This window comes from Pinus tabuliformis, chromosome 4_1, assembly GCF_031772625.1.
Source record: "Pinus tabuliformis cultivar Carrire ecotype Pingquan chromosome 4_1, CPIR1, whole genome shotgun sequence".
Lineage (NCBI taxonomy): Eukaryota > Viridiplantae > Streptophyta > Pinopsida > Pinales > Pinaceae > Pinus > Pinus tabuliformis.
Window position 1 is genome coordinate 314,767,860 of NC_142303.1, and position 15,233 is coordinate 314,783,092.

At 33.7% G+C, this 15,233-nt stretch overlaps 1 protein-coding gene across 1 annotated transcript; it reads left to right on the plus strand.

Annotated features, from left to right (window-relative positions):
• The first annotated feature begins 686 nt into the window (after positions 1 to 686).
• Positions 687 to 13,811, plus strand: LOC149175555 (protein LURP-one-related 11-like). Its single transcript, XM_089421166.1, has 4 exons — positions 687 to 827; positions 12,809 to 13,063; positions 13,330 to 13,575; positions 13,683 to 13,811. Exons 1-4 carry the CDS (start codon positions 687 to 689, stop codon positions 13,809 to 13,811), a joined length of 771 nt encoding a protein of 256 aa, XP_089277292.1.
• Positions 13,812 to 15,233: the final 1,422 nt, after the last annotated feature.

The following is a 15,233-nucleotide window of genomic DNA, read 5'->3' on the forward strand; positions in this document are numbered from 1 at the left end:
CAATCACATGGGTCCAACCAAAGAATAGAGAGTCTCAATTCAATTCTAAGTGAAAATTTGTGTAATGGGAGGTTTACTAGCTATATGCGTTGTTGCAGAGAAAATGAAACCATTTATTGAGCTAGTTTATCAATGGGTGCTAACACTAGTGTTATTAGCCCCAAGGCTACACTTAATGCTTTATCTGTCCCAATTAGTTTCTGCATGGCTCAGTCCACTTAGTAGTTTTGTCAACCCAAGGGGTGAGGCGGGGGGGGTGGAGGGGAGTGAGGAGGAGGGGTAGGAAGAGGGGGGAATGAGGGGTGAGGTGAGAGGAAGGGAGGAAGGGGAGGATGTGGGGTGCATTCGAGGGGGCTGACGTAGGGGGGGTTAAGGGGTAGAGGGAAGGGGGGGTAAGGGTGGGTTGGGGTGGCCATCTGATTGCGGGGAGGGGTGGTTCAGTTCGGGGCGAGGGGAGTAGGGCAAATAGGTGGAAGGTGGGTAAGGGTGGGCTGGGGTGGCCGTCCAATTGCAGGGTGGGGTGGCTCAGTTGGGGGTGAAGGGGATATGCTGTTGGGGGTTGGGGGCAGGGGGAAGCGGGTGAAGTTGCATGGGGGTTGTGGCCGGTAGGGGGGCCAGGGCATGGAGGGGAAGTGGTTGGGGGGTGGGGTGGCATGGGGGTAGGGGGGAGGTGTGGAAGGGGGGTAATGGTGCGGTTGGATGGCCATCCAATTGCGGGGTGGGTTGGCGTGGGTCAGTTGAGGGGGAAGAGGGCGTGCGGGGTAAGGGGTGGGGAAATCGCCCACCACTCCATGTATGGACAGGGTGGTGTCAGAGGGCTTCTACCAGTTCTTGGTGTTAATATTTTTTTAATTTCAATTATCTGATTATACAAATTAAAAATTTAGGATATATTTTCATTGTGGATTTAAGTTTTTATGTTTTCGTTGTTTACTAATTTATGTGTTTCTATTTTTCAGGAAAATGGCATCAAAGAAGATTTCTGTGAATTTGTATAGACTAAAGACACTTAAAGGTGCATCCTCAAAAAACATTGGTGAACGAACTCCACCTGAGCTCATGGCTACAAATCTTTCAAGTGCCTCAAATGATAAGAAGATGATTTCAGACTGGAAGAATTCAAAAGAGGTGAAATTCCCATCAAGAATCTGGTATGTGAAAGAAAGAGAAAGCCAAAGTGTGAACATATATCTATATATTGATATACCGAATGAAAATGGAATTTTTGAGCTGATGGAAAGAGTCATAGATATGTGTTCGGTACCAGACACTGAAGTTGTTTACATACTTACAAAAGCTCCCAAGTCACATGAAAGGATTAAATATCAACTAACATATTCATTGTATGACACGAGAGAGGTATCTACAAAGTTGTGTAAACAAATCATAAATGAGATGAAACAAAACATCGTAAGTATTGTTATTTATATTTGTATTTCATTTTCTTGAAAGTGTCTCACTATATTTTTTTAATTTTGTTTTTATTGACATATGATATTTTGTTTGGCAGAATTTTGTTGAAAGTTGTTCAATTAGGTTGGGAGGCATTCATTTCATAGAGCATGATATCATGAAAGTTGTCAGCAGTTTTTACTCAGTGTTAGAAGAATATATGGAAAACAAGAAAAATGTAGTAATTGATGATGCTACAAAACTACATCCAAAGGATCAGAAAAAAAGGCCTCTAGTGGATAAATCTAGCAAGGGTAAACAAGTTACTTTTGAGGGCAATGAAGTTGAAACTGACAGTGAAGCATATGTTGCCGTTACTGAAGATGACATTGGAACTGAGAAGAGCTGTAAAAGACCAAAAGTAACAATGCCCAAAAATAAATCTATTGAGAATGTTATGACGAAGAAAAGTAAAGTTGAAGATTTTGAAGTAGTCATTACCAGCAGTCAAGAACCTAGTGAAAATTCAAAAGAAAGCAGAGAAATCATTACACCAGGAGCTGATTTAGAGGATGGCATTATCAAAACAAAACAAAATGCCATTCGACAGAATTTGACAAAGAAAAACTTAATTGATGGTGGTCGTACATTTCAGCTTAATGTCAGACAAACCTATAAGGCAAGTGAAGGACAATGTCAATATCAAGTTAGAAAGCTACACCATCTACATGTTCACAACTTGAAGAGATTGATGAGGTATAATCCATATGCTCATGTGGTTAATTATGTGCTTCTTTTTTATCTAGTCCAAGTTCCCGACAAAGAAGCATTTGATAAGTCAAAATGTTTTGAATACAATTATTATGTGCTTGGGGGGAACCATTCTGTAGAAGCTCAAAGACAATTGATGGAGAAATATCCCAATAACCCATGTTTTGAAACAATGAAATGTATCATTTATGCTGGTTTATCAGATACAGAAGCAAAGTTAGTGGCATGGGATCATAATTCAGATAATGAATATAGGATGTTTATGAATTTCATCCAAAGGGATAGATTTATTCACAGTGAATTTCAAGAAAAATGTGGTGGGGATAGGATAAATGTTACTGCAGATTTCCGAAGGGAATGTTGTATGGAAATAGGCTATCAAATTGAAGAGAAACCCAATTCAAAAGGTGGAAAACGCAACCTTCCTAGAGATATATTCAGAGGTGTTGATAACATTTTCCAATTGGCATTTAGAACTGGAGATGTTTGGAACTTGATTGATGAGATTTTTAGCATGTGGGAAAACATTGGCATTAAAAACCAGAAGGTTAAAAAGTCTAAGCCATTGATATGTGGCGACAGTAAATTAGGTCCTGACTTGCAGCAGCTTCCAGAAGATATGACTATCACACCTTGGAGAGCAATGCAAGGAGTGAAAGATGAAAAATTATCAAAACAATATTATCTCGTGTGAAGTCAGGTGAATTATCATTGGAGGAAATGTCTGAGGAATTTCAAAAGTAAGTTTGTTGAATTATTTTTATTTATTTCTAGATTATAATTTTTTTTAAATAAAACATGTTGTTCTTGGTAGTATTTGTTATACATATCATTATATTGACTTTTTGTTACTTTATCTATGTAGTCACAAAGTTTACATGAAAATTCAAGAACAAATGGTTAGATTGTTGAATGAAGATAGTTGGGATGATGTCGTACGCAACTATCCAGATTCAAGTTCTACATCAACATTAAAATATTTTTATCTTGCATTTAAAAAGGTATCTTGATTTACACATTCGTTTTTATTCATCTGTGTACTATTTTTAATTTATAACTTACACATATATTTGTTTATTTTATAAAATATGAAGAAGGATGATAATGGAGCGCCAACTAGCTTCAGAACCTTTATTGAAAAAATAAAGACTGAAAGACTGAGGAAGCAATGTGTTAAGAATGTTGAACTTGATCCAACTCTTACTCATTTCATTTGGAATGGGCTAGACACTGTTCAATATCAAGTAATACAAGGCGACTGTGAAGACATTGCTAAACTCATACCTAAAAGGGAGTATGCCCTAGTTATTGCAGATATTCCCCATGGTTTCAATATTCCAAATATTGACTATGATAGTGACCCTTATACTTATCAAGCTTTTAGTAAACTGGTTGCGGGATTTATAGAAGTCACATCATCACCATTATGGAGATTTGTGACATTTCATTCAGACACACAATTGGCAATGATATTGTCAAGCTTCAAAGGGAAAACAAATTCAAGGATGCAGCTTACATGGTAAGACGTTTAAAATGTATATTTGATTAATGTTGAAAAATTCATTTATGTACAAGTTGATTGAACTTTTACTATTTCATGTTACAGGAAAAAGTCAAATCTTCTTAACCGTGACGATCAAGTATTTATAAATCATTGTGAGTTCATTCATATTGATAGTTGGGAAAAAGATGATAGTTGTATGTCTATGATTTTTAATCGGGTGGACGGAATGAGTCATAGACAAACACTGAGTTATGATGCCCTTGTGAGAAAACTAACATATGAAGACAAAGAAGCAAAAGGAGAGATAGTTAACATTTATCAAAAACTACAATTATTGATTAACTCTCTTATAGACATATGTTCAAATGAAGGAGATTGGGTTCTGGATTTATTTTCTGGCTCAGGTAAGTTTTATTATATAGAATTGAATTTCAATATGTTATTTTTTTAATTAATATGTCATTGTACTAATTTACTTCATTATTTCTTTTGTGCTTGATAAATAGGCACAACACTAGCATGCTGCCTTCAAAAAGGAAGAAATTACATTGCAATTGAAAAAGATCCATTACAATGCAATTTCATTCAGCAAAGAATTAATGCTCTTCAATTTCTTCCAGATGCAATGCAAGAAATTGAGTTGAAGAAAGGGGACTTTTGTGAATCACGTGTGGCAAAAAAGGCAAAGGAACTCAACCACCATTACATGGGATGTTTGGAAAGACATACATTGGGAGATTGGCAGACATGAAAGATCCATTAGAAGACGAAAATGAGCAAAAGGAAGCAGAAAATATTGAGGAAGAAATCAATGATGAAACTCTAGAGGACGAAGAGTTTGGATTGCATGACATTGTTGATTAAATTTAAGTTATGCTTGGAAATCAAGCTCATTTTTTGTAACTATTAAGTAGTTATACTTGCAATGTTTTGACTTTGACATTTTATGAGAAGAATATACACTCAATTAAGGTTGTTATGCATTCAATATTTGTAATATGTGATTTTCGCATTAAGTTTTAAGTTAACCATTATTTTTTGAAAAAAAAAAAAGTGATTATTATTTTTTTTTTTACATGAAATTCATAAAAAAAACTATTATTTAACTATTTTTAGTTAAAATTTTCGTATAAAAATTGTGATTTTTGCATAAAAAATTATCAAAACGTGTGGTTTTTTAATTATATTTATGTTAAAAATGGCTATTTTTATGTCAATTGTTAAAAATATTGTTTTTTAGAAACAATTATTTCTTGTGGATTGAAAATTTAATTAACAATGTATAAATATGTAGAATATCAAAAATTCAAAATATCAACCTTCTTCTTTAAATATGCAAAACAATAAAAACCTCACTACAAGAAAAATAAAATTAAAATAAAAACAAGAAAATATGAAGAAAAAGACCACTTCAAAAATTATTAAGTTTTCAAAATAATTATTTACATTTCATACATTAGAAAATTAAAAAACTTAAAAAAAAAACCTTTTAAAAAAAGGGTTTGGTGTAGAATTACCACATTTTTAAAAAAGCATAAAAAACACTACCATTATAAAACACAATGTACATAAAAAAATTTATAGTGCCAAAAACTAAGCTTTAAAAAACACATGTGTGTTCTGCATAACCCCTTTTCGAAATCGAGTCACTTTTTTGCTATCTCTACAAAACGGGTAATAGTATGGGTTCCCGTTTCAAAGTTTACATTGTTGACAAGTGCCATGCCACCTCAGTTAACTACCTCCAAGATTTCTGCTAAAACAGAAATTCAAATTTTGACTAGTTTGACCAAGGCAAAGTCAAACTGAGATTTTCCTTGTTCATTTTCAATAATATTTGTAGAAGCAATTGGTGGTTGAATTCACTTATAAATTCTTCCACCTCCTTGTTAAAATCTTTGTCTATCATGGAAGCCAAATTGTTGTACTTACTTTCTATAACCGTTGTAGGTCATATGGCTCAAGTGATTTTAGTCACACTGTAGGTTCAACATGTTGTAGTTATGAAGGCTTTCTTTATAATGCAAAAGAGTCATCATTTATCTTTAATACATAAATACATATTGGACGAATGTAGAGGAAGCTCATTGTCTGGAGCTCCACACAATGGATTTAGCTCATTATGAAGAGCTCCACACTCCCACATGATGAACTTCCTCCTCACTCTTCAATTTCCAAAAATATATATAAACCACGTGTACAGATTTCCCATAACATAAGGAAACACCATTATTATTTTTGGGATAGAAGCTACAAGGGATTTCCAGAGAAATCTCATTGTGCGAGAGTGTCAAGCTCTGCACAATGAGTTATGACCACATTTTCTATTACAAAATTCCACCACCGTGTGACATGAATCAATGGATTTTCACCAGATGTGCTACACATTGAATAATATGAGTCATTGGAATTATTTTTTAGCTTTAAATGTTCCCTGAAATTTTTTTCTTTTGAATATGTGGATATCAATGTTAATAATCATGGAGCACATGTATACTAATTGGATACTTGCGTGCATAATCCAGAATCCTACAATTTTCAATTCACCTCTTCTTGCGTTATCATTCTCAATTTCATGTGTTGTGATCTAGACAATTTCACAATTAAAATAAGGCATGTGTAGACTGCAATATAACATTTGACAATTGGGTGAGAAAGTTTAAAGTCAGGTGGCAATAATTTTAAAACTATCTCTAACATCAATAAAGTCAAAAGAAAAAATTCAATACGATACGATTATAGCGAGACTAGCAAGCTATTTTATGTCAAAGTATAACATAGATGTTGTTACATGTGGGTTTGTTTCCTGATTTTATTTTCCAAACCTAAAATTTTTGGGTGGTGCAATTTCAAAGATTGTAGGTGGATACTAACTTTTGAATTAAATCTAATACATGATTATACAAAGTGATGTAAGATTTGTTGGTTTGTTTGTCCTTCTAGAGTGTAGAGGAAGCTCATTATACAAGTGTGTGGATTTCTGCATTTCCGTATAAGAGCTCTGCACTCCCACTCAATGAGCTTCCTTCGCACATTATTTACATCATTTTAATATTATTTTTATGACATCATGGAAAACTTTCGCATTATACTTAGATACTTCAAAAATTCTCAGGATGCAATGCTATCATAGTCACATTTATTTTGACCACATACTTGGGGTCACCAAGTAATTATGTCATGTCACTAAAATCATTTTTTAGCAAGGAATTCAATACAAAATTTTAAGTAGCATTTTTTCATTTCGATAAAATCCACTTATACCTTCTAGATCGATAGCTTGTTGCAGAGTCTTAACCATAGGAAATAGAGCACACCTTTGGGTTTAAAGTAGCGAGGAAAAATGCAGTCTTGCTTCAAAGACCCTCTTTTTATTTTACCGAAAAAAAATTTGGTGGGGGGTTTGTTTCCTTTTGTTTCCCAGCGATTCAACTGACCACTAAACAGTGAAATGAACACTAAACAAATCAATTTTATATCAAATAAAAACTTGTTACTATCCAACCCAGCTTGATTATCCCACTCAAATATGCTTGCTTTCATCCAGTTTCATGCAGCTCCATAAATTTCTATTGCTTTGGACTATTTTCTCTCTTTGCCTATTAAACCTTGCTTCTAGTTCAACCATGTTCATCTACCATTCGAATCAGAATTGGAATTTATTACTTTTGACAGTCACAAATGCTCATTGTCTTGGAGTAGAAGTGCTATGATCCAGGATTCAACTAAGAAATGGATGTGAAGTGAGGGGCTTACTATAGGGATTTCACTGTGCAGATGAAGTTCCTCCACACAGTGAAAGCTCCGCACAAGGAAAGCTCTACACAAGGAATCTCAACACAATGAAACATAACAATATTAATTGGATAATTGTTCAACATCATCCCATCTCTCCCCGCTGATGTAAAGGACCTTCAACCGCATTAGTTTTGGCATCATTGTGCAGAAAAGTAACATAATAGTGTTACTGTCAGTGTCAGAGAACTCACCAATGGAATGATCACTCACAAAAATAGTTTTTTTTTTTTAATTGTGAGGCAATCACATGTACCGAAAATAAAATTACCTCCACCAGGGGAATTATGTCCCATTAGAGCTTGCTTAGCCAATTGAAAATTAAAAATAAGATTTCTAGAAAATTAGGAAATCATTTTTGAATTTACAGGAAAATAGAAATATTCGACATTTTATCGAAACATGTTTTTCTTCTTTTCATCTTATTAGTAGAAATAATTTGCATGAAAATCAAATTTGCAATCATCCTTGTCAAAATATTGGCAAGACGAAATTATATATTTTGCTAAAGTCAACTGGCAAGTAACATATTTTATCAATTCAACAAGAAAATCAATATTTGTCATGCCTATAATAGAATTGCAACTAGCATAAGAAATGCAATAACATTTTGAAAATATAGTAAAATCTCAAATGCCAATGATAGAAGAGTACCATAAAAATGAGTGCATATAGATGAGTGAAGTTGATGAGAAGGAATCATTGATGCACAAATTATCATATAAAAAGTTGAGTTCCTTAAGAAGAGGAATTCAAGCTAACGGTTCATAGAGACCTTATTATTGTAGTGGATGTTTCAATATGTAAATCTTACTAAGTCGACTCATAAATTATAACAATAATAATTTAATTTTGAGATCATGGCCATGCGAAACACCAAATTGGTGAATGAGATCACTTTGTTTGTAGGATAAGGAACCAGTATCTACTCAGCAAATTGGCTACTAAAGTATATAGAGGTATACATTCTCTACTAAAATCTTTCAAATGGTTAACCCTAGATTAGATAGTGTCAAATTCAATTAAAAAAACTCTTATATTAGTATATGTATGTAAGAATTTATCCTCTCCTTTTATATTTTATTATGATGATAGTTATTAATATTTACTAAATTAATTTTAGCTTATTTAACATTATAAAAGGTAAAAAATCACATATTTTTTCTATATTATTCTTACCTTCTTTAAACAATCGATCTTAAATTATATTAGATTTTTTGAGTTAAAGATTTAAGATAGTTAATATTGTAAAAAATATTGAAATTGAAATTTAATGTGGATGTCTACATGATACTATAAGAGAAAGGGATTGTCTTTTTCAACCCTTTTACTATCACACATATGACAATTCTATCAATCAATGACATTTAGAAATTTCCAAATGCCATTTTTCACTATGAGGTTTGTAAGAACTTATTGTTTTAGCAATGTTAGTTTTTTCTCTGGTAGTTAAAATACAGAGAGAATTTTCTTATATTCTAATTCTTTATCACACCACAATTTCTCCTTAAATTTAAACGTAATGATATTTTTAATATTATCATTATCCTATACAATACCCTCTTCCTTAATTCTCAAATGATTTAGCCAAGAAACGACATATTATGACACTGTTGCTTGTTTCATAAGTGGTTTTATATAGATTTTGAAGCCATCTTAGGAAGCCTCTTTTCTCCCTTGTTGTTTATTATATTCCCCCAATTTACGAGGATAAGGGAGCACAAGAGTACATAAATGTGCAATGGGGACATGTGGAACACCCCAGAATTTTAGGGAAATTCAAGGGGGGTTGGGGGATGTTGAGGTCCTTAGAATACAGGTCATCATATATGCATTACAAAAATAAGAATATTAATGATAAGATCCTTGCAATAACTACCCATCCCATACAAATTCAACATTGCGCAATCCAATGGAAACATTGTAATCATATCTATCTTGAAATCTTGGAAATTATTAAGTTTGTTGAATTATGAATGGGGATCTCAAATTCTCCTTTGCCCATGTGAAGTTTTATGAGATTCGAACCACTTCAAACATCCTAAGATAATGGTAATGTTAAACATTTTAGTAACCTTTTATATCCGTTAATTTAAGAATTTAATATTCCCATTAATTACCAAGGTTATCTGCTTCTCAAAGCTCTATTGCATATCTTTTTTCTATCTTCATGGGTTTTTACATAAAAACATATGGCATGGGGTGTCCAGGAATCCCACTTCTAGGGGAAGGGGATGCCCAAATGTCTCCATTTTGGGGAAATATATCCCACACACCAAGGAAACACTTCCCCATGTGTTTCCCAAAGTTTCCCGCAAAAGGAGATGTAGGAAAAATGTTTCTCCATTTGTCACCCAATCCTTAGAGCATGGGAAATATTGGGAGTGCACCTATCACCCAAAGGGATGTCTCCCCATGCAACACCAATTCTTATACATTAACCATCTAGCCATAAACCTACTCTAAATGGGGAAAATTTTCATTTCTGTGAGGGGGGTAGGAAGGTGTATTACCTTTAACGTTAAAGATACAAGTTATAAAATGCTTTTTGAAATTACTTTATCTTTCTCAATGATTCTATAGATATGTTGAACCTCAACTCGTAACCACATACGATAATATGAGTAGCAAGAATCTCAAAGTGTTGGTTGTGGAGCCGAATTATCTTCTTGATTTAGAGGTATCGCCACATTGGACCCCAGTTCGCAATGTGGCAGCAGCGTCGCCTGTAAAATGTATGTAGTAAGGGGGGTCGAGGGGGAGCAGTTGTAATATTTGGGATCCCCCCCCCCTGGCGGGGGATTGGGGATAGCGCCCCCGAAGCTAAATATAGATGTAAAATTGCCTTGTAAAATGTTGTAATTTTGTTGTCAATCTGGGTCATTGATTAGACAGAGATATGATGGTAGAAGTTATGTTTAATTTAGGGTTTTTTGCCCTATAAGGTAACCCCTCACTATATATGAGGGAACTGTATTGTGTCTATGTAGACCTGTATTCTGAGCGAGAAAGAGAGAAGAGATTGTGTGAGGGCAAAGAGGGAATTACAGTGGATCTGTTGTAGGTTGTATCTCTTTAGTTTGGGGGATAATATAAAGGAAGGACTAGCTATTTCTCTATGGACATAGCCCAAATTGGGTCAATCACGTATATCTGTGTCTCTCTTGTTTTATGTGTTTTTTGTGTTTATATTTCTGCAATATATTTTGGGTGTTCCATTGCTCTGTAATATATAATTTTCTAACACAAAGAAGAGATTCTTCTTATCCCAAAGAAAAAGGTCTATTGATTTGTGATTGTTTTCAAGATCATAATAAGCTTTCAAATTTCCATTTATCATATTGTTATGCTATAATTGTTGTTTTTTAGGTTAATATGGGCCTTATATAGGGCTTAACAATAGTTCCACTAGAGCTCATGATGAAGATTAATTTTGAGATATTTGTATAAAGTCACTTCCTTCAAAATGTTGTTTTCATAGACAAAATTAACATAAATAATCTTTTTAGATTTGATTGTCATAACCTTTGTTTTGTTAGTGTTAACAATTATACCTACCAAAGTTGGAATCCTTGAGAATTTTTGTCATTTATTGATGTAATAGGGACACTTTGTTATTTTAGTAATATCATCATCATGAAGAAGAATGATGATGACTATTTAGACTAAACTCTTGTCAACACAACCTTCTTCCAAACATCTATTTAACTTGTCCACATATAATGACAAAAGAGTTACGGGACAAGGGACAACCTTGCTTATCTCCTATATTACAATCAATATATTATGACCAACACTCCATCTTCCTAAACATGGCAATAATAAGTGGAGTCTAAATGTTCTACATTTTAACGATTTTACCCAAATTCCATGATACAATTGTTGGTGAAATTACAATTTTCGTTTCTTTAAATTACATTGTTTAAAGAAAACATGGATTTAATGTAACAAAAACCTTGTAAGGTACCTTGATTGTATAACTCAATAAATCAAACATGATATTCCAAACATGGAGAAAAACTTACTAGAAAATACGCCAAAAAATCGGAAACTACATTGATAATAACAACTTACAACATGAACTTTTCATTATCAAAAATTTAGGAAGGCACATCAAACATGAAATTCCAAACGTGGAGTAAAACTTAATAGAAAATATGCCAGAAAAACGGAAACTACATCGATAATAACAACTTACAACATGAACTTTTGATCATTAAAAATTTAAGAAAGCACATCTATTATTTCTTTAAAATTATTAGTATTTTTATATTAAATTATTTGTTTAAAAAAAAAATTCTTATTAAATGACTTATTACTACTAATGTCCGTGCATTCCAATTTCAAACTTATCGAGGACATATGATTTAGATGTGCAAACACCTTTTTGGCTAAAAAAAAACTTATCGAGGACATATGATTTAGATGTGCAAACACCTTTTTGGCTTAAAAAAAAAAAAAGTAGGCGGCCTGCTTTTTATTAGTATAAAAACACGTCTTCGAAGTGCCAGAATAATAATGAAGTGCAAGATTATTTTAATTTTAAGATGGGGAGAGGCATTCATAATATTTTACAAGTTACGACCACTAATAAGCGTGCAACTAGTATAAGCTTGTTTATATATGTGCAACTTGTATAACTTGACCTGTATATAGGTATGTGTAGGTGCAGTAAGATATTTCTTTGTAGGTGCATTAAGATATTTCTAGGTGCATTCATATTGTTTAAAGATTTTTTATAAATCTTAGGTTCATTAAGGCCAAGGGGGAAGATCTGATTTCTTCGTAACATTTTAAAATCTTACAAGGGAGCTTCATATTTTCCTTGTCGTTTAGATGATGTAAGAGGGTGACGAGACTTATCTAATGGATAAATGATAATTTTATTGCTGTTTTGGACCTGCATTCGCATTAATTAAATACAAAAGAGCAAGCAAACTGTGATTCGCTTTCGCTTCCCCAAGGATAGGGGACTGTCATCTTGACCCAGGGTTAACATTATTTTAACTAAGGTTACTGTTATTGGAAAGTTTCGATCGCAGGACTCTAGGCCAATAAATAGAGCCTTCGTTGTTGTATTAAAATTTATGTTCTGATGAATAAATCTGAAAGGAGTGCCGGAATTTTTTCAAAGTGCCTTTCGTGGTGCATAGTATGTGTTTTATTAAATTAGTTTTCAAATTATTGATAGCTTCAATTTTCACAGATTTAGTGAATTTGATAATTTGTTTTGAATGGTTTATTATTTAATTTGATTATTTTAAATAAAAATATATAATCAGTAAATTGAGAAAGATATCACTGTGATTACATTATCTGTGATTTTGTTTTGTTGTGCGTCCTCAGGTGCATCCAGGCGTTACGTGTCCCTCGGCCACGGTAGTTTCAGTTTTGACTTGCAATGATGATCATTTTTGTGAAGTACACCCTCCTTCCACCTTCACCGTTTGGAAGAGCTCTCTCTTCCTTGATGGAAAAGGATTCACAGTATTTGATTCATCTGGAAATCTGGTCTTCAGAGTTGATGATTACTCAACTCAGGCCAAACACCTCTCTCTCATGGATGCTGCAGGAAACATTCTTCTCACCCTGTCCCATAAGGTATTATTATTTTCAGTTGAACTAAATTGGATTTCAAATTTAGAAAATATTTTGAAATTTAATAGATGCGAGCAAAGTTAATTGTTTAAACTCTTTTATTATTTTCTTAGCAAAATTAATTGTTCTAACTCTTTTACTACTTCGGCACTACTTCGGCAGAAACCTGAAATATTTCCTGAAATAAAAATAGCCTACCCTTTTCAACACATTTTATTGATTTTACTTATGTTGATTAATTTTGATTTTGATTTTGATTGTGCGTTTAGCGGAGGTTGAGTTTTAGACAGCGATGGGATGCATTCAGAGGAGATGGCGATGGCTGTGAGAAGCCAGCGTTTACAGTTATAACGTCGGTGTTGAAACTTTTCTCAAGCAAACCCTCCGCCAAAGTTGTCATAAATCCGATAAAAGGCCATAATACGGAGACTTGCCATTATCAAATGAAGGGATATCTGTGCAAGCCAACCTCCTCCTTCACATTATTCCGTGGCTCTGGTGAAATTGTCGCTCAGGTTCGTTGTCATGTTATTGAATACTACGAATTCACTGTTCAGTTTATTAAAGGGAAGAAGGTGAGCGTAGTGGGTAATTTCATGGATTCATTCATTGAATGGAACAGGCAAGACGGAAGCAAGCGACATCGGAGGTCATGTTTGGAGACGACGTACTCAGCCTTGTTGTGCAGCATGGAATCGATCAAACATTAGTCATGGCTCTTCTTATTATTCACTCAGATATTCAGAAGTGAAAGTCCAGATTTTAGAGGCGCTAAATTCGCCATGCTTTTTGGAAAACTAAATTCGCCCGTCTTATCTCATTGAGAAAAAAACTATTTATAATCTTCTTATTATTTGACCGACTTATAAATATCGTGTTTAAATTTTAATACCTAAATTCACCGTCTTATCTCTCATTGAGAAAGAAAACTATTTATACTCTTCTTATTATTTGACGGACTTATAAATATTGTGTTTAAATTTTAATAAAGGATTATTATTTAAAGAAAGGAAAGGTTGTGGTTAAATTATTGGGTTATTTGGTTTTTATAAAATGAGGATTTGTTATTATTTATATTATTAAAATATTCTTAATAATTCTAGCTTTATGATGGAATTTTTGCAATAGCCTGAAAACTAATATAAGATTCTGACATTGTCTGATAATTTGCAGTAAATATGTCGAGGTACCATAAAACATATAACAAATGTAATAATGAAACATTCCTAAAGGCAACATAATAAAATTGCATTACTATCATAAACATGATATTCTTGCCACCAAGTGATAAGGTGCGTCATGGACTTAACATAGGTACATTTCCATGGTATCGCAATGTTGTTGGTAGCTTTATGAAATTCCGCATATTACATATGTCATACATTATCACTTATTGCATTACAAGTCTCTCGAGACTAAAGCAAAATCTCACCTTGAACGATGAGTCGAGCGGTACAAGAAACCTATCTCTCTAAACACCGTTGATTTTCTTTAGTTCAATCAGACGGATGTAAAGCGTTAGGGTTGGTTATGGGGTAACCAACCGACCCCAACTCTCCCCCTTTGTTGCTGATTTTTGTTGTGAGGGTTCTGCAATTACCCAATTATTCCTGGGTGGTCGGTAGACTCTTTTGACAAGTGATAATTTTTCCTTCACTCAATTAAATATTCAATTTCTTATTGAAATTTTATTCTATTTCGTTGCTAGGGTTTTCTCATCTCGATTTTTCCCTTTTCGTGCAATAACGCAGGTTTCCTTCCTTTAATACAAGACAATAAAGAAGGACGAGGCGTTTCTAACAATGCTAGTTTTGAGTATGGGCTCGATTCCATCTTAGACTAGTTTTCTTGTACCCTTTTTGAATTCACCAAAGTGTTAATGATAGGTACTACTCTAAGTTATGTCATCCACTGTGATCACGGGTCTTTTCTCTCCCATTTTTTGTGTCTGGAAATTTGATACGAGGGTTTACTCAAGGGATCGTTTTGGTCGTCATCTGCAGAGTTCCTTCTTCACGTATTTAACGGGTCCCCTTCTAAAAATTCATGTGGCCTTCATAGTTTACTAACGTGGTCTCTATTCTCTTGAAATAGATATCGACTGATGGTTGCTTCTGGCCTTCCACTTACTGAGTTAGAGGGCTTCATGTGGCCTTCATAGTTTACTAACGTG